This window comes from Rhamphochromis sp. 'chilingali' (genome assembly GCF_963969265.1).
Source record: "Rhamphochromis sp. 'chilingali' genome assembly, chromosome: 7".
Lineage (NCBI taxonomy): Eukaryota > Metazoa > Chordata > Actinopteri > Cichliformes > Cichlidae > Rhamphochromis > Rhamphochromis sp. 'chilingali'.
The window spans coordinates 2,683,191-2,703,315 of NC_137934.1; the positions used below are offsets into that span (position 1 = coordinate 2,683,191).

The following is a 20,125-nucleotide window of genomic DNA, read 5'->3' on the forward strand; positions in this document are numbered from 1 at the left end:
GTATTGTAATTTTAAGGGGAAAAAAGGGTAAAAGTTAACAAGCGAGTCAAAAGTAAAGCTTACTGGGATGCTTCTAACTGTCAGCTACAGGTGAAGCAATAGTACTAAACGCAAACTCATTAGTTTAATGTGTGTGTCGCGCTTTTCAAGTGGTGTGCAGGGCTTTACCTACTGTTGCTCGCTAAAACGATATAGTAAAGCTAAATGAATCATGACATATACTAAGCTAGCTTAGTCCAAAAACATGTAGCACTACTTTAAAGGTGGGCTGGTGCTCGGCACTTATACAGAGCCATTTCCACCGTTATGTATAACTCAGTAGCCATGCCTTTGACGTAGCACAGGTCCGTACTCAAATTGACTTTAGATTGTTAAGAACATTAAAACATGGCAATGTTACTTGACTTGGGAAAGTAGGAGACTCCAGCAACAGGCCAGAAGTAACATAACTGAACTGGTTTTACATAGAATACCATAGGGTTTAAAATAAAGTAACTATGACTCAGGTACTATTTACCAACACTTATTAATATTATTGATCCACTTGTATTCATTGAGGTCCTGTAAAGAACATCTTGCGTACTAGAAATGTAACTGAAACCTTTTTTGTTTTTTTAGTAACAGGAACCACATCAGGGAATTGGAAAAAACTCCCAAATCTCAGGGACAGAAACTAATCTCGTGAGTTATAGCTGTGCAAGTTCACATGAATGATGCGTGCACATTAAATCAGCATTGCGGTGCATTTTACCATTCTTTTTTTTTACCTATAAAGTGTTGTACCAGAGTATGTTTTTGCCCAAGGCCTTTACATTTTAAAACTCAGCTGATTAACTGTGGTCCTTAAAGATTCTTGTTTTATTTGAGTATGAATGTTTGCCGTTGACCTCTTTGACCCATCTTAGTTGTGAAACCAGAAAGATAGAAGTGTATTTGTCGGTGATTAAAACACTTGGGACCTTCTTTCCAGCAGTAAATTTCAAATACACAGTCTTTTGTCCCTGATATTCACCAATGCTTTTATGAAAAGAGTGCCTTTGGGTATGCAAGCCTCTGTAGTCTGGACTGGCTCAGTTGCAGACATTAGTCACCAAGGGTCTTGAGTTCAGCGCTCCCCTGTCAGCGTTTTGGAGCAGCACAATGGAGACAATAGCAGCTAGTTCACGTTCATTACACAATGTTCCAATCCAGCTCATGCTGTGGGAGAGCCGTAGAAGGGAAATGGTGACTTTTGATTAAATGGTTGAGTAATTGTGTTTTGCCATTAGCGTACTGCAGTCGATTCATTCATGTCGATGTTGACTGAGCTCAATGCATCGTGAGGTTTGGCTCAGCATTTGTTAGGGAAATTTACAGGAAAATCTGATGGAGTATGTTTTGTAAGAACTGCGGTGTTTATGCCTACGGAGGGGGGCGGGTAGTTGAATCAAAATACAAAAGGCCAGCCTGTACGTCATAAACATGTGATGGAATCCGTGTCCGTTCAACGTGCATTTTTTCAGTTTGTCATTTAAAACTGGTGTTGCTGCATGTGATGATTCTCACACAGCTACCTGAGGCGGAGGGCTGGCTCATATTCTGTCACTTCCGTCCTGTATCAGCGGTGGCACCAGCGTAAACACGTGTGAGAAAGTAGCAGTTAAGTCAGATCCTCTGAGAGAAAGTGTTGAAGCATATTTATTCAAATTAAGACTTGGCCTTGAAACAAAAACGTGTAGACCTCACAGGAGGGGACACGAGGCACTTCAAAAATCCTGAATAGAAACCTGTTACAGAATTTTGTTATAGCAAAGAAAAAAGTTGTCCCTTCCCCCAAATGAGCCAGTGAAACAGTTGAACTGGCAACTGTGTTGTTACTTTGACACATGTGAAAATAGGTCATGACTGCTTCAGATGTGTAGTGGCATGCATCTCTGTAGTGTCTCGGTGATGGTAATGAAGTCGGTATGTTGTGTAGCCCGACACATTTGTCATAACTAGGCTGTAATTTAGATCAGGATGGGTAACAAACATGAACTCTTTGAAACGGCTTGTATGCTGCTTCTTTACATGCAGTTTTTATTTCTTATTCACCGTTGACATTAAACTTATGTTTGTGTGTATAGTCATCAAAAGAACTGCCCAGAGGCACGACCATGGTGGCTGCCAAGCGGCGAGACCTGATAGTGAAGGGGCTTTGTTGTAGGTACAGCTCCAAGTTTGGGGGTATCATGTTGAGACAGCCAGAGCCCTGCTGCACATGTGAGTGTTGGAAGTCGAGTGAGTTCACGTAGAGGTTATTGATATGTGGGAAACACTGTGGGGGAGAGAAGGGGTTGCCAAGTTTGAGGATAATGAATGAGGTTTTGGGTTTTGGGTGTTCTTTGCCTGGGAAATTCAGACTGGGAAACTTTCTGATCCCCGTTTCCTGTGTTGTTCTGTGGAAACCCTTAAATGCACAAATATTATTAGACAGTGGAATCTGGGCTCTGACCACGAAGGCAATACTGTGTCCATGTTTCACAATATAGGGGATGGACACACGCAGCATTACAAACTGATAATCTTTATTTGTTCTGTCAGAAACTAGTTTTCCAGGGGCTTCTTGTCATGTGCAAAATTCAGTAAATGTATTCATTTTATTTTCCCTCTCAAAAATTAATTAAAGGAATCATTAAAAAAGGCGTGTGCAGATAAATTGGTAGCACCTGCATAAGACGACGACCTTTGAGTGACGTTGAACTAGTAACTAAATCTGTTTTTGTGTATTATTCCCTCTGAAACATTGCTGAGGATACATTAAAATATATCCTGAGCTTGACGCTTGCATGATTAAATGCAGAGAGTGGTGGTGGTGTTACTGCTGGAGGAGGAGTGAGTCATTCATGCTGTCTTAGCCATAGGGGGAAGCCTTATGTTGTACTGTAGAGTCTTCTTTCACTCAGTTTGGCTGTCGGTATGTTTTCTGCATGGCTTGCCCACCATCCCTTCAGTTGCATTATTATTTATCTGTACATTTGTTTCTGGCTGGAGTTTTTTAGGGGGTTTTCCGAATGGGATGAGGGAGCCAGTCAGTCAGTGTTTATGAGCAGTGATCCCTCATCCTGCTCGATTGTTTTTCTTTAGCCTGATGAGTGGAAATGTTCTGTGTTGCAGAGTTTTGGACTCTCCTGTCCAGCTGAAACTTGTTAGAAAAAAACTGAAGGAAAAGGGGAGACTGTCTTGGGATTGCATATCACGGGCGATCGTGGCTCAAGAGTTGGCAGTTCGTCTTGTAATCAGAAGGTTGCCGGGTCGAGCCCCGGCTCGGACAGTCTCGGTCGTTGTGTCCTTGGGCAAGACGCTTCACCTACCGCCTACTGGTGTTGGCCAGAGGGGCCGATGGCGCGATATGGCAGCCTCGCCTCTGTCAGTCTGCCCCAGGGCAGCTGTGGCTACAACTGTAGCTGCCTCCACCAGTGTGTGAATGTGAGAGTGAATGAATAGTGGAATTGTAAAGCGCTTTGAGGGCCCCGAAAAGCGCTATATAAATGCAATCCATTATTACATTATTATCTATTTTGGGACCTAAGCTGATACCAGAGTTTATTTATCGTCATCGATATATACACATGGTTTAAGTACAGACTTATTTTTCCTGTGTGAAACTGAAGGTGTTATATATATAGTGGTAGTTGTTCTGTGAGCACCACTGATGCTGCTCAGTTAACCATTAGATGATCCTTAAAATCCTGACTCTTTTTACCGAAGGACAAAAAATGCCACCTTGCCAACAAATGCGGTAAAAATATTATATAGCAACTTTTTTTTTAACTTTAAAATACTCAATGTTTTAAAACTACTTCAGCCTGAAAAATAATTTCAAATATTAAGTATAATTTTTGCGATTTCACCCTTTAAAGCCACGTATGTTTACATAATTCCACTGTTTTCTATTGAAAAAGCAAAAACAATTTCCATAAAATACATTTCGAGGAATATTTGATTGTTTTTATTGGGCCTTAGATGAGTCAATGATTGGCAGCAACATGTTTTTATTTTTTTTGTAATGTCAGATTAAAAGAAAACAAAACCTGACACTCGTGATCCCAAGGACAAAAAATGGCAGCTTCGCAAAAACTGCTGTAAAAATACTATGATGTAATATTTTTTCCCATTTTAAATGACTGTCTTTTAAAACCACTTCAGAGTAAATGCAACTATTAAATATCTTTAATCATATTTTAACCATATAAAGGCCTGTATGTTTATGTAGCTCTACGTGGAGCAAATGGACAGACTGCTGTCTTTGCAATCAAGGTTTCCCATATGGTGCTGCCAGCTCGTCTCTTTCTGTCTGTGCAAAAGTCACACTGCCCTTAAGTTTGATGATGAGGCTTGAAGGTGGTATTTTGGTCCCCGCAGAGATATGAATACACGCTCAAACACACACACCATTATCTAACATCAATAATGGCACACTTATCATTTCCCTTGCAGAAAACAGAAAAAGTGTGACATTTTGCTGCTTGCTTTGAATGGTAAAAAGTAGCGCCACCTGGTGGACAGTAATCCAAAATAAAATTTTAACATAAAGGAATGCATTAGTTGATGTCAACATAAATGTGGTCATTTTTTGGCCTGAAATGTGGCGGTTTTGCGTCGCTTAGCCATTTTTAGATATTCTAAGGAGCTGAGACAAATAAAAATTTTTTTAAATCTTCTAGTAAATATGAGCTATTCATTCAGCACAGCCAAAATAGGATGAAAATTAAAAAAGGAATGGCACAAAATGTCCCCAGGATCCTCTGAGAGTTTAAAGGTAGAGAATTTACTGGAAGTGAGGAGTTTGGGTGAGCTGTGTGTGCGTGGGTGAGCTGTGGCTTTCTGTGAGGAAGAAGAGTGTGCTTTATTTTTTTATGACACACAGGAGCTTCTGTGAAACAAGTCGGAGATAAGTAACACAGAGCTATGTATGCGCCTTTGTATGCCAGTGTAACGGCAGACGCAAGTATGTGATGTGTATTTATATATAGATAAGTAGACTCGCCTCCCTTGTGGTGTGTCACTTTCAGTCGTGGAAAGGAGTCGAGATATTGGAGCAACTTTTGCTGCGCTTGAACACAGGATGACACATTGCAGGCTGGCACAGCGCTGCTGTCAAATGTCACAGAAGGAATCTTGTAAAAATGCTTTGACAGCAAGCATCTGCATCCATCGTCTTCAAAGGCAACGTGATAGCAAACGTTAAGATCACCAAGAGTGTCCCGGGTCTTTGCCCTGTCGAGCAGGCACAGCCGTACGAGACTGCGCTCGGCGTTCGTGGTTCAACATTTTCAGCTTGCTGTTGTGGCGAATTCTGTAGCCATGGCAACCAAAGGGAGGCAAAGACTACAGGGGCTGATATTATTATGTCTGAGTTTCTTTTTGCCTCCTCAGGAGCACAGAATAGACGGATCAATAAAAAGAAAGTGTCTGTCAGCAACATCAGGACGTTCAGAACCAACCAGCAGCATCAGGACACGAAGCTGAGGCAGCAGCTCTGGTGCAGCATGTATACCACGAGCTGCTGCAATCCACTATCAGCGTACATTTATTAAAACCTATAGTGGGAATTGGTATAACAGCCAGTTCAGCGTGAACTGGGAATAGCCAAGCTCAATAACTGCTGTCCCATAGTTGTATTTGGTACAGATAAAGTAAACAGTAAATTATTTATCCTCAGCAGAGTAGAAGGAGCTAGGAAATGCTAGTGTTGGCTAGAGTACTAGCTTTCTTGCCATCAGACTGGGGGTGGGTTTTGATTCTAGCTTGAATAACGTGATATCGATTCATTAAAATCCTGAATCGATTTTTTTTTTTAAAAATTGGGTAAAGATCGTGGCTCAAGAGTCGGGAGTTCGCCTTGTAATCGGAAGGTTGCCGGTTCGAGCCCCGGCTCGGACAGGCTTGGTCGTTGTGTCCTTGGGCAAGACACTTCACCTACTGCCTACTGGTGGTGGTCAGAGGGCCCGGTGGCGCCCCTGTCCGGCAGCCTCGCCTCTGTCAGTGCGCCCCAGGGCGGCTGTGGCTACAATGTAGCTGCCATCACCAGTGTGTGAATGGGTGGATGACTGAATGTGTAAAGCGCTTTGGGGTCCATAGGGACTAGTAAAGCGCTATACAAATACAGGCCATTTACCATTTAATATAAATTTATTTTGCCCGAATCGCCAGAATCTCAGGTTAAAGCTCACAAAATTTCAACAACCACCAAACAGCTAAAACAGTAAATGAGAACAGGAACACGGATTCTGCACAAAGACGTAAACACAAAGCGCGGACCCGCCGACGCATCAGAATCAGTGAGATGTCGCCTTCCTCACCCGACGCCACGGACACGGTCGGGGCTGAAAGCCGACAGCTCGCTGATTTTGAGGCGTCGGTGGGCGCTTTGTGTTTACGCCCTTTTTGTGCTGATTCTGAAGCTGCAGGTTTGATCTCTCCAAACAATATTGACTGAACCAGCAGCAAAAGAAGATCCAAACTACGCTTCACATAAACCTCGTCATGAATTCCCTCTGACCTTTGCTGTTTCGCTTCTACCATGATAACACATGATCACGCTTCATGCACAGCTCTCTCTCTCTCTCTCTCTACTTCAAGAACAGTTTACTGTCTAAAAATCGTTTACTGTCGAAATCGAATCGATTCTAGAAATCAGTGACGATACCCAGCCCTACATCAGACTTTTTGACATGTGGAGTTGTTTGGCATGTGTTATCTTTGGTTTTTGACCAGTTGTCATGTGTTTGGAAGCTTTTATAGCAGGTACAGCAGTTATCACCAACTCTCCTTTGTTGCTCTTCTCTGTATTTATTTCCGGCCCTCCTCTCGGTCCATGACAGTAGATGAAATGGTTATTAATGACTGCAACATACAGTAAGCTCTCTCTCTGTGCACATACATTTTGTAAATATTGTCTTAAGTTTCCCGAGTGAGTCTTGGATTAGTGAGGTACCCTAGTATTGTTCATCTAATGAAACTACTGTAAAATGTTGCTAAGAATGACTAAATGGGATTACCCAGCCACCCACAGGCAGACTCCACCTTACAAGTATTTAGTTGATGACTCATACGGTGATATCGATCACCTTTTTTTCCAGGGACTAGAGAACTGAAGTGACTGTGGAGAACCTGGTTTGTGCTTTGTTGAGCAGGAATGTTACTTTGATTACTGGGTTTGTGAGTTTGTGACTTTGTCGTTGTCCTAAGTCAGGAAGTAAGTTAATTCTTCTCCCTCTGAAGCGTTGTAAGATCCAGAAGTTCTTTTTTTAACTACTATTTTAAGATGCTTCATAAATTATAGCTCCAGTTAAATGCGTCATTGGGAGGCCCATCCTGGCTCCTATCAGCACATCACAGATTCTACACACACACACAGAAAAACACACAAAACCTATATTCGACGCATCCTTGTGGGTGTCACACCAAAATAGAGCGAGCCAGTAAGCAAGCGTAGGCAAATTCTGTCTTTTTCCCCAACTGTAAGTATGTATTAAACTGTGGATTTCATTCGTGTGAGTTTTTAGCTCAAAGTCTCCTTTATGAAGGATGCGGATCTCTTACGTAGAGCCAAAGCCTCCAAATAAATGTAATGCAAGTTAAAGATGTAGTCTGTTTAAATTATCCAAAGAGTCGGACAGTATAGAAGTCGCATCTGTGCTATTTCTGCCGTTGTGTGAAATAGTCCTTTGAAACTCCCTTCAGTGAGTTCATCTGGCTCCATTCTGTCATCTCAGCCTGGCTGTCCAAGCAAAGTACGGTACTCTTGGGAGTGGCCTAATTTAAACCGCTCCACTGTTTATAGATATAAGCTGATCGTACAGCAAGTTTGCTCTGTGTTTATTTAGGTCTGGGGCCTCTGTGAAGATGATCATTGGTGTGAATAAGAAGGACACACCAGTGTTGACATCCTGGAGACCATTAGGTAGACGGCACAGCTGACCAGTTCAGGATCAGAGACATGAGCTCATCTCTTCCATCCCCTGTTCTCAGGCTGAAGAGAGAACTGGGTTTTAATGGGGGCCTCTAGCAGGGGGTTGACTCGGGAAGGGGTTTCGGGTTAGCAGGAATGCAGCGAGAAGACAACTGCGTAGATTTTCAGGCTAAACTATGAAGTGAATTTGAGTTTTGGCTTGCACATAAAGTATGCACACATGCCAGTCTAACAATCGAACAGATATTTATTCCACTGACCCGACACCAAAAATGATGTAGCATACAGAAGAGAAATACTGGAATACATGTGTTTTATTCTAACTTGGCTTTAGATAATAGCCCCAGTGGCATCAGACTAAACAAGACAGATTCACCCATGAGCTGTTAGTCAGCCTCCCCAGTGTAATCAAGTAATCAGGAAGTGTCTGCTAATCACACAATCTTTCATCATCTAATGTGTATGTGTGACTGCAACCCTGGGCAGGGACGCAAGTGGGGTAATGACAAAACACAGCGTGTCTGGCTGGTGGTACTAACAGACTGAGAGCATTGTGAGTGGCTGAATGGCACGTAGGCACACAACATGGCACACTGTCCTCGCCACACCTTATCGCCCTTCCCGCCTCTCCCTCTCACCGAGTGGAATGTTGTTTTGATTCGGCTGCACTCACTGCTGGCTGTTTGTTTACATTTAATGAGTGCAGGCTAATCACCGTCCCTCATCAGAGCACTTTGGAGTGGAGGGTGGAGGTTTGCAGGGATGTTTCTTCAGCAGTGTGCGGGGAAATGGCACGAGGCCTTGGGCCGTGAAACGTGACTGTTGCAGCATGAGCAAAGGGAATTCCCACTATAGATGTTTTTAACCGAGAGCCATCATATCTGTGATACTCCCGCTCTGTGTTGACATGCCTCAGGTGCAGCAAATGCTGTTCCAGGTAGGTAAAAGGTGACGAGGGACTAGAGCAGGGCGATATGGCCAAAAATATTTATCACGATATATATTTGAAAATTTGCGATAACGATATAACTGACGATATAATTGATGCGAGACAAAATACAACTCCACAACATTACTAGCGCAAAAAGACAACCTTCCATTTATTTTCACTTAAATAAGAAGCTGGTTTTTATGTACATTAAAGCTTTATAAAAATGTAACAGTGCAAATGCAAATTCCTTGCTGAAAGTTTTCCAGTAGAAATGGGCTGACATATCCTGAACATAACCATGTATAATATCCACTGACGTTAAAAAGAGGTGCTTTGCAACATTAAACTGCAGTGTGCAGTACGTATTTTTCGGACCATAAGGTGCACGGGATTATAAGGCACATTAAGCGAAACAAAGCAGTCAGATAAATCAAACTTTATTAAACTCATTCTTCTTGCTTCCTCCAATTCTGTACCATTGGTTCATTAATGTTGAATTCTCTAGCAGCTGCTCTATTTCCATGTTGTTGCAGTATATTAATGACTAACCTCGTATTGTGGATGGATTATCTCAGTTGTTCTCCTGACTGAAGTTTGGTCCGTTTACAGCATCCTGCCATGCGATTGCATTTGTTTCTAACCATGAAGAACCTTCACGTTAACTTTTATAAGTGGAAAAGTGTTAGTGTTGGTCCTCCAGCTTCACTGTTTATGTTATGCTAACATAGCTGTGTCGCTAGCGATCACGTAGCACATCATTATATACCAGCTAGCCCAACTTCAGTAACCCTACAAACGTCACTGCTGTTTAGTTTCCTGTCTTCATTTATGTTGGAAGTGATAGCAGAGCTGTACGTTTGAATTTTTTCAGAAATCTCTCAGTCAGAACATGCTATATCATGCTTAGGTAACTAGCAAAACTAGCGAGCTAACTTCCGCTAGCTTCCTGCTAACTTCTAACTCCGTTAAATGTAATAAATTTTGTTTTAATGGATGCCTGGAAGTTAAACTTCATAGTTACCCCTGGTAAAGCAGCAATGCTGATCGTTTTATTAAAGATGAAAGAATTTAGACAGTTTTTAACGCTCAGTGATGCTGCAGTGTTCGTTTGAACTGAAGAATAAGGAGTTTAGGACCCAGATTACTCCCAGATTTAAGAGCATCTTAGTCTGACAAATACGACAATAACGACGGCCGCTTGCATGTTCTGCAAAAAAATGTGCTTTGTTGTGTATCTGACGGACAAACACCAAACCAGTTCCACATCACTGAAGTTGCACCATTTTTACAAACCAATTCTGGTTCATCTGTTTCACTCAACAATCGGCCATGTGCGTATGAAAACAAAGGCACTGCGCATGCGCGTTTTACTCATATTCTATCGCGATATTTCATTTTCCTATCGTTGCCTAACATTATACCGGTATTACCGTGAACGGTATAATATGGCCCAGCCCTACGAGGGACTCATGTAGAATGGTGCCGATGAAATCCATAGGCAATATTGTGTTAGGCAGAAAATGAGAGAGTCTCCATGAACAGCTGTTATTTTTACAAGAGTCTGGTGCGATGTTTGGAATTCAGCCTACACTTAAAAAAAAATATATAAGATGATTTAAAAAAATGTTTCCCCAGTATGGCCACGTGCATGCTTTTTCATGGAAATAGTGTATACTACTGGATTATACTAATGTCCCACATTCCAGTGGAGTAGTGATGCATTTTAGATTTTTGAAAATAATATGTAAAGTATCATAAATGCAGTCAATATTACTGACTGTCTAATCAACAGAATGGTCTGCAACCAGCAGCTGCTGCTGATGCAGAGAAAAGAACAACATGTGCAGGATTGATATTTTTGTTTACTGGGGACACTGACGATAGAACTAGAACGTATTTGATGTATGATAAGCAGTTCAGCCTCACCGTCCCAGCGGTTTCTTGCTTGACTAAAAGAACAGCAGTTTTCTACTAAATGTAGCCTCTATGCTCTATCCGTATAGTAACAGCGATGACCTATTTGCATTTTTCTTGTGGCTTTTTGCTGGTGGCGTGGACAGTTTTGGACCTGCAGGCAGATGCAGAGACATTTTTGAAAAATACCCAGATTTAGAGCAATACTGCACCCAGCAGGCGAAAGGCATGAGCAAAGGTGGCGAGAAAGTAGGTCAGAGGGAGGGAAGCGATGGGTGTTTGTTAGTGGGTAGGGGTAGATGCACATACAGAGCAGAAACGGTGCAGACGGTGGTGGGAAGGATAGATGGGGTGAAGAGGGTTGAGGAAGAATTATTTTCTCTATCTTCTGCAGCTTGCTGCCATCTGGAACGTAAACCAAATGTGCCAGAAAGAGCTTTCTTGCTCATAGTCTATATTTGAGTAGTTAGCACTGTTTATCCAAACTCTTAACAGACTGCTCTGCTCTAAGAAGAGACATTTACAAGGCTCAGGACTTTGCAGCACTGTGTCAGTGCTGTCACCTCCGTTTTAATCATAACGTTTAAAATGAAATAGATGTTCGTGTGATCAGCTGTTGTTACTGGAACTATTACTGTAGGTGTGAGCCTACATGTGATCATGTCTGCATCCCTTTTGTCGATCTATTGTTTTATAATTGTGTCTTACTTTGTTACCTTGTTACTGCTCATATTTTATGACTAATCACACACCACGCAGGTGCAAGTCTATGTGGAACAGAGGGGTCGAGAGGTATTTTATGGAGAATAAAGTACTGTGTTTAAGTGACCAGTAGGTGGCACCACTAGCATGTGCACTTTTGGAGTTTGAAGCAAGTTCAACCTGTCAGTTCACCTGAGATTGCCACATGCCAATTAGGATCCACTTAAACTGGAAGAGAGAAAAAATGTAGCTAATCAAGCTTGGGGGCCATGTTTTAGAATGATGGACAAATTTACTCTGTACATCTTTTATATCTATATATGTTTGTACTTTATAGTTTAACTTGAAACTGTAGTTTATTAGTTTTGGTTAGTCTGTGAATCTGTCAAAGCGTTCAGTATCTCAAATCTAAACAGGCTAATTTAGACATTTTTGAAATGCTGAATCTTTCCCCTGTTGGAAATCACAATAATAAATTGCAGATGAAACAGTTGCATGATTAAGATGCATATGCTGTCTTCTGCACTGCAGAACTTAGGCAGAATTCGATGAAACCATTCCCATAGGACACGTTGACCTTCAGTGCTTGACAAATCTGTACTCGCAGGCTGAGGCTACCGTGCCCCATTACTATTCTCCACAGGTTGCGTGCATTGCTTCGCGAGTACACTTGCAGTTGTCAGCATCAGTGTACATTTGTGTTCTCCAAAGACCTTTGTTTATTAGTTATACGGTAGCCTTTGGTAAATATTCATCCTCATCTCCCTCTTCTCTTTCCGGTGAACTGTCGTTGTCCATGTTCGTTGTCTTCCTTCTCATCCCTCTGCCTGGCTGGAGTGAGAGCAGCGGGGTCCATGGAGAGAGCTACTGATGGCTGAGGAGCTGTGCACCGGCTGGTTTCGTATCATTGCAGGTACAGTAGGTAAAACACCTTTATTTTTGCAGCAGCACATCACCTCAGCAGTTTGAGCATGGATCGACAACTTACCCTTAGAATAAGGCATGAAGGTCACCCACCACTTTCTGCATTTTTAGAATCTCAAGCGGTTTACTCACCGGTCCTGCAGTGAAGTGGACTTTATACTGCATTAGCTAATGCATGCTTGTATTGATGCATGACAACATATGAATGCTTTTGTTTATGTATCCACTGTGGCTACATGTTCACTGTGCTGTGTGGTGTGCCCTTTTTAAAAGTGTGTGTGTGTGTGTGTGTGTGTGTGTGTGTGTGTGTGTGTCTGTGTCTGTGTGTGTGTGTGTGTCAGAAAATAATAATAATGGATTGGATTTATATAGCGCTTTTCTAGGCACCCAAAGCGCTTGACGGGAAAGCTAGAAAATAGAGCAGCATAAGTTCTTCCTATCCAGACACATGGAACTCATTTCTCATAAGCAACATTCTCTTCTACTTCCTGTATGTTCATACATCATCTACCTTTTGGTTAGATTTGAAACCAAATGTAATAGAATCAGATATTACAGAATTAAAGACAGTCTCCTTAGATTACCTGCTGATAATCTGCCTTTACTGTAACATAGTCTACTGGTTTGTTAATTTAACAATACAATTAAAAAGTTAAATAACGTTATGTGATGTGTACATCATGTGCACAAAGGCAATAGCATTGGTTGTGTTTGCACTGATTTGAGGCTAGGTATAGAACAGGGCTAGGCAACTCCAGGCCTCGAGGGCCGGTGTCCTGCAGGGTTTAGATGTGTCCTTGATCCAACACAGCTGAGTTAAATGGCCAAATGACCTCCTCAACGTGTCGTAAAGTTCTCCAGAGGCCCAGTAATGAACTAATTGATTCAGATGTGTTGACTCAGGATGAGATCTAAAACCTGCAGGACACCGGCCCTTGAGGCCTGGAGTTGGACACCCCTGGTATAGAAGAACTGTAGGAGACCGATGCAGTACCATGAAAAAGTGTTTTAATATTAGACCAATATAATCTGAGTAAATAAAGAAAAAAATGCACTTTTTAAATTGTAATTTCATTTATTAAGTGGGGGAAAAGCTCTCCAAACCTACCTGGCCCTATGTTCAGTTTCACTAGCCACACCCAGACCTGATCACTAAAATCTCCAACAGTGCATTGACTCATCCAAGAGGTCACAAAAGAACCCAGGATAACATCTGAAGGACTGCAGGACTCACTTGCTTCAGTTGAGGTAGTTCAGGTGTAGTTTAGGTGTTCACGATTCAACAATAAGAAAAAGACTGGGCAAAAATGGTATCATCATTAACTGCTGTGGCAGCGCTAATTAGCTGCATAATCATCATACATGGCTCTCTTGTATTAGAAATAAGAAATATTGTTTGAATTGCCAACTTGCTCGTGGAAACAAATGAACTATATGTTAATGGTACTACACTACAGTGAGTTAATGGTGCCATATTTCTGATTCAGAAGCATCGAAGTTCCAGCACCAGCACAAACTGTTAAATATCTGTCATGATGCTCTGTCGGCACTAGATGACAGTGTAGGAGAAGATGTTTGTCTTGAGGCAAACATAACCGAGCATGGCTGATACTAGAAGAACAATGGGGAAGGAAATTAGCAAGGGATGGTGTAAGTGATAAGAAAGATGAATGGATAAAGGCAGGGAGGAGAAAAAATTACAAAGGTCATAGAGATTACTTAGCAAAGCTTTAGAGCTAGTGGGACCGGGGGTAAGATGAGGGTGTCGACCCTCTCCTTGGGGGCATCAGTGGTGGTTGATACGGAAGAGCTGGCCCTGTAGCAAGAAAAGGATGAAAGGAAGGAGAAGGCAGGTGACATAATGAATAACATAGAAGCAACTTGACAGACAGTAATGCAGTGAAAATAAGAAAGAAGCGTGAAATTATAAATGTGAGAGGAAGCTTTGGAGAGAGTAGTTTTATATCACAGCAGTGTAAGAATGACCTCAGGAAGAATAGCTGCTGAAGTGCTTCAGCTAATGCTGATTCTAATGAACTGAAGTTGCCCAGCTGGCTCTGCTCAAACAAGAATAACAACACTTATTTTGTCTCTTGGATTATTCTATAGTTCCATACATGCACATGTATGTATAGAACTATAGAATAGAATGCACAGGGTACACAGTTCTGCAGCACTATATACATATGAACACTATATAAAATGAACAAATATGCAAATAAATAGTGTTACGTGTGGTTATTGAATGAAGTATTGCACAGTGGTGATGGTAGTTGTGTAGTCTGTGTAAAGAGGGAAGTCCTTGGATTTGGGGGGTAGAACTTTTTTGGGAAGAAACCATTCGTGAGTCTGTCAGTGTTTGGGCTGATGCACCTATAGCGCCTCCCTGAGGAAGCAGGTTGAACAGGTCAAAATCAGTAGGCCTATATATGTGTATAGCATGTACTATTAATATGGGTTTGGTTTCTTACCATATGAGCTAGCCATGTTTTATTAATAAGTGTGTGAACGGGGCGTGTAGTGTAAAATGCTTTGAGTGCTCAAGCGAGGTAAAAAAGCACTATAATAGAACCAGTCCTGTTACCATTTACTGATACACCACTACTACTGTTACTACCTCTTCAGCTGCTCCTGACACTGCCAGCAGTAGAAATTAAACATGAGTAAACATTAGGGCTGCCACGATTAGTCGACTATCAAAATCGTCGACGACTGATTTAATAGTCGACGTGTCGTTTGAAGCTTTGTAAGATCACAAAAGACGCAGGAATAAGTAGCAGGATTTAAGAGTGTAATAACGGACTGAAACAGAAGATGGCAGCACTGCATGTACAAGGATGCCAGCTGCTGTTAAACCCCGAAGAAGAAGCTGTGTCCCAGAATTCATAGCGCAGCCCAGCTTAGTTTCCAACAATGGCGGCAGCTAGTTAGCTTTAATATTACTCTTATTATTCTTTCTGGGTCACAAAATAAACGATTAACATATTTTCAGGCGAGAATGTAGCTGTGTAAACCTCAAATATCTGCTCAGTTTATCAGGACACCACATATTTTTGTGACCGAGTGGTCGGCGGGGTTATGAACAAAATAAATAAACTTGACAACGCCACCTAGGGGAATTACACCCCCAGGAAATATATTTAAGAAAAATAAAGAAAAGGAATAAAAGAAGACCGCACAGATTCAAGGATGCACACTGAGGCAGGTTGGCTTCCAATATTAAAACAGTTTTATTTATAGAAATGAATAAAATATTATAAATAATATTTTATAAATAAAATATTAAAAGTCAAGATGTAGCGTCATTATTGACAGTGTCCTACAGTAAAAATAAACAATCGTGGAACTTGGACTTACCAGCAGCCGTGGAACCAAAAGAAAATCACACCACAAGAATCACTGCAGACCACCCAGTGCTGTACAAAAGAAAGTGTGAAGACGACCCACCACCTGAGGTCCCAGGGCCACTGGCTCGTCCTCCTTCACTGAAATAAAACACAGAAAAGTATGTTAAAAGAATAAAAGGACACGGAGCGTCAGGCTCGCTACAAATCATAAAAAGACTAAAACACACTTTAATAACTTTAATAAAAGAAATCACACGCACACACACACATACACACGGGAAAGGCTTATTCCCCACGGGTCAAACTACCACTCGTGCTGGTAATAATTATTCTCAGCCGTAGGCCGGTCTGGCTCCCCACCGGCTGAGACCGGCCACCCAGGCGATTTAGAGTCCCAGCACGACACTCGGGCAGAGGATCACTTCAGCCCGATCACAGAAGTATGGGTACGAACAACAGTCCAGGGTAAAATAAAACACCAGGCGAACCCAAAAAAGGTAAGCCTACTTAATAAAAACAAGATAAGACAAAACAAGACAAGACAGCAGACTCCACCAAGGAGGAGTTCACAACAGCAGCTGAGAAGGCAGTCCACTCTTCCAATTTAGGTTGGACAATTTACCATGGAGAGGTGAGTACAGCAGTGAACCCTGAAACAGATAAGTGTAACCTTAAACTCTTATAGCTATGAATGCTAATAAAAGTAGTTCTAACGGCTTACCCCAGGACCGGAGGCACTATACTCTCATTGGTGGAGATACCACGAACACCTCTCTCCGCAATGGCAGAATTAAACAGACTGCTGCGCTACAACAGGCCGGAAAAGGATATTAACACCAATTCCAGTATTCGGAGGGAATCCAAGGTTAAGCGAGAGCATACCTGTAGCTGTCATATAATCGGCTCTTGCTGATCAGTCCGTCGCAGTACGCCAGCATTTACTGCTGTATCGTACCAGAAGCTCGGGAGGAATTAATCCAACAAGACATCGGCTTAGCTTTATACAGGCTAGCGCCACCCTGCAATCAATGTGCAGGTGGGTTCCCAATTAACCCGATCACCTGATACAAGGAGCGAGTGCAGTGGAAAGAGAGCGAGGGTGGTAGAGCGAGCGAGAGAGAGAGAGAATGAGAGAAGAAAAACAACGGAAGGCGAGTAGCCCATCTGGCTACATCTACCCCCCCTTTTTTGTATTGGCGCCCCGACAATAACTCAAGGAACCTAACACCATGGCCTGAATATGGCAAGCTGAGCATTAGCAACTGACGCAGATTCAACAGGACGTGGCAAGTGATAAACATTTGAGTGCTGACCAGCTGTTGAACGTGCTGTTCTCCGCAAATGTGGCCCACTCACCTCAGACTGTTCAACAGAGCCCAAGGAAGAGCCTGGGGGAGCAGAGGTCGAGGGTGCTACAATCACACTGGGAGTAGACCTGAGCTCCACCGATGGAACTCTAGAGGCATCGGGAAGTGACACCACAGGTGCTACAGGGTGTGAGGGTACCTCAGGGACAAGGAGCCACAACTCGTCGTCACTCAGAGAGGTCCGCTCTGAGTCAGTGGGTACAGGTGGCGTTGTCAAGTTTATTTATTTTGTTCCTAACCCCGCCGACCACTCGGTCACATATTCAAAAGCGCTCCGACGTTTTCGGAGACGTCTGTTACCCACTAGCTCGATAGTTAGCCGGGGGCTAGGCTCGCTAGAGCCGTGAGAACACCGGACTCCCAGCAAATGTTTTCAAACCCACCGCCGTCTTTCGCTACTCAGGTTAAACATGATATATGAGTCACTTAGATAACTTAAAATGTTATTGTTTGGCTTTTTTCAGTATTTTATTTGTTCCTGAGTAAATCGGTTTGGCTGAGATTAAAGTTATAGTTTTTACACAGCTGAATAAACGTCAAGCAGACAGCTGATTATCAGAAGTGTGAGATGCTCCAGAATATACTCTGGTGTCCTGTTATATTTTAGATAGCAAGGAGTTTATTAAACTCCACCGAAACAATCTGCAAATTTAATTAAAATTTAATAAACTATCATCTTGTCTTTATTTTTAGTTAGCACATACCTTAAACACTTAAAGCTGTAAGCTAATGATAGTTATATAAGAGCAGATGCTGCTGATGCAATAAGCTGTACTTTTTACGTCCAGTGGATGCATGATCTGATTAGTTGACTAATCGCAAAAATAATCAGTGACTAGTCGACTATCAAAATAATCGTTTGTGGCAGCCCTAGTAAACACGTCTTTTCCAGACTTAAAGACCAATGGGTACAAATTACCCAGTGTCTGCATTTGTGGCTCATTGTTATTCTTTTCTTCCTTTTTCGCCCAGTAAAATCTCACTTTGCTGTTTGATTTGTCACATTTGCCCCCACCCCCCTTCACTCTCCACCCTCTCATAGAAAATTAATCAGCGCACACACACAAACACCAGCACACACCCCTCTCCGGAGGCTGGTCTGTCATCGGCTCTTCCTGTTTGTTGGCTGCAGCTGTAGCCTGCGTTGCCGTGACGTCGCACCGGTCGATTCTCATCCCAGTGCGGTGGGAAAGCACAGAGACAGAAAAAGGCAGCCAAATGAGACAGACTAGCAGAGAGACGGTAAGGTGGGAGGGAGCGGGGAGAGGAGCAGAGTGAAACTGCACCGATATTCCAAAGAGGCAGTTACTAGAGAATTAGGCGCTGTGCAGGACGGTGCAGGGCAAGGATTTTGCGCAGTAGTGACTTAATATAGAGCACGTTTTTATTTTTGTATCAACATGGGTTGTCACTTTACTCATACCCTCATTATTCTCTGTGTGACCAAAAAATAGATTCATGCCTGGGTACCTCAGCACACTGCATTGACATAAGGTAGGGTGAAGGGTAGCTGTGTAAGCATGTGTGTGTATGGTTACTCTGTTTGTGTGGCTTCTATATTTAAACCTCACATATCTGTTTGCTTCCTCGGATGCTCTACATGTAAACATGTAAATGCGCACAGTTATTTGTCAAGTAAGAGAGGTTACTAATGTAGCCTTCTCTCTTTGGGGACAGTGTCAGGAGATTCAAGCTGTAAGCCATGTGACTGCACAAAGAGCTGCAGGGATTGGCTAAGGTCATCTGTGACCTCAGCATACTGCCTCAGCCTCCCCCCCTCCTCCAAACACACACACACACAACCCTCCCTCTAAATCTCTCCACCTCCTTCTCCCTTCCCTGCCTCTTTCATTTTTTTCCTCCAGTTTGCTTTTTCCCTACCTCTCAGCATCCTCGGCTGTGAAGGTTTGAGCCGCAGCAGCAATAGCAGCAGCAGCAGCATCCATGGCTCCAGCTCTGATCGACACCTAAGCCGTCCCCCACCCCTCCTCTCTCTCGCTCTATCTATCTCTCTGTCTCTCTCCCTCCTGAGCTAGTTGACAGGCGACGTCTGGGGGTGTTGGAGGTTCACAGTTAGCCAGGGCGTTAGCCACAAGCACACAGCTGTTCTGCTGCCATCAGTTCTACTGTGTTTTAGTAGCCAGGAGCTTCTTCTCTTCCCCCTCCCCTCACGACACCACCTTTCATTTCAGGCTCTTTGGAGATTGAGGAATGCAAATCTGCAACCATGATGGAAGGTAAGATCATTTTATTCTGTCTTTTTTATGCCACCCCATTTTTCTTTTGTAATTCAGGATAATCCTTAATGGCCTTGTTCTCGTGTGCTTCATCTCGTAGCAAGTGTATGAGGTATTTGAGGTTGAGATGTCAGAAGCTGTCCTTCTGTTTCGAGCACACGCATTTTGTTGACTTGCTTGTTATTCTTGGGAAAAGGGCACAGCCACTGAATATCTACAACAGAGGCACAATGGCGAAGCTAATTGAAGCGTGTGTACCTTTTTGTGTGTGTGTGTGTGTGTGTGTGTGCGCACGCATATGTCTGAGAACCCCCAGCCCCCCTTTTTCCCGCTTCCCATCGTAAAGGATTATTTGGATTTATTGTGCAGGAGGGCTTATGTACCCAGCTGGCTCACTTGTATAAATTTTCTTTGTATGGTGTGCTCTGAAACGGATGCACACGCTCACTGCACTGTATGACTTTGCCGTGCGTTCACACTACATGGCTGTTTAACCCAGCACTTGTATGTTTGCACGGGCAAGTGCACGCGTACATTCGAGCCTGCCGATGGCTGGACTGAGCCGTCTCTGTGGGATTAAGCATAGTGATGAAAAAGAGAATTCATCATTGTTTTAATGTCATGTCCCTTTAATTGGTGACATCATTAGGGGCAGGCCGGTGATGTAGGAATGAATCTCTGTAGCTCTGCAGCTGGCACGCGAAACCTTCTGTTTCATATGTCTTTGATTTCCTGGATTTGGTTTGGAAGTACAGTATATAATATAT

General features: G+C 42.7%; 1 protein-coding gene across 9 annotated transcripts in view; it reads left to right on the top strand.

Moving 5' to 3' along the window:
- The window catches only part of sgip1a (SH3GL interacting endocytic adaptor 1a), an 82,254-nt gene that overhangs the window by 142 nt on the left and 61,987 nt on the right, over positions 1-20,125 (top strand). For 6 of the 9 annotated variants that reach the window (XM_080886219.1, XM_080886226.1, XM_080886222.1 and 3 more), the window contains exons 2-3: positions 12,321-12,405; positions 19,314-19,358. In XM_080886219.1, coding sequence (XP_080742345.1) covers positions 12,354-12,405; positions 19,314-19,358 — 97 coding nt within the window. In that variant the 5' untranslated portion in view covers positions 12,321-12,353. Of the gene's footprint in view, positions 1-15; positions 12,406-19,313; positions 19,359-20,125 lie in introns of those variants that run through there. The other 3 variants (XM_080886223.1, XM_080886227.1, XM_080886220.1) reach the window with 2 other exon arrangements.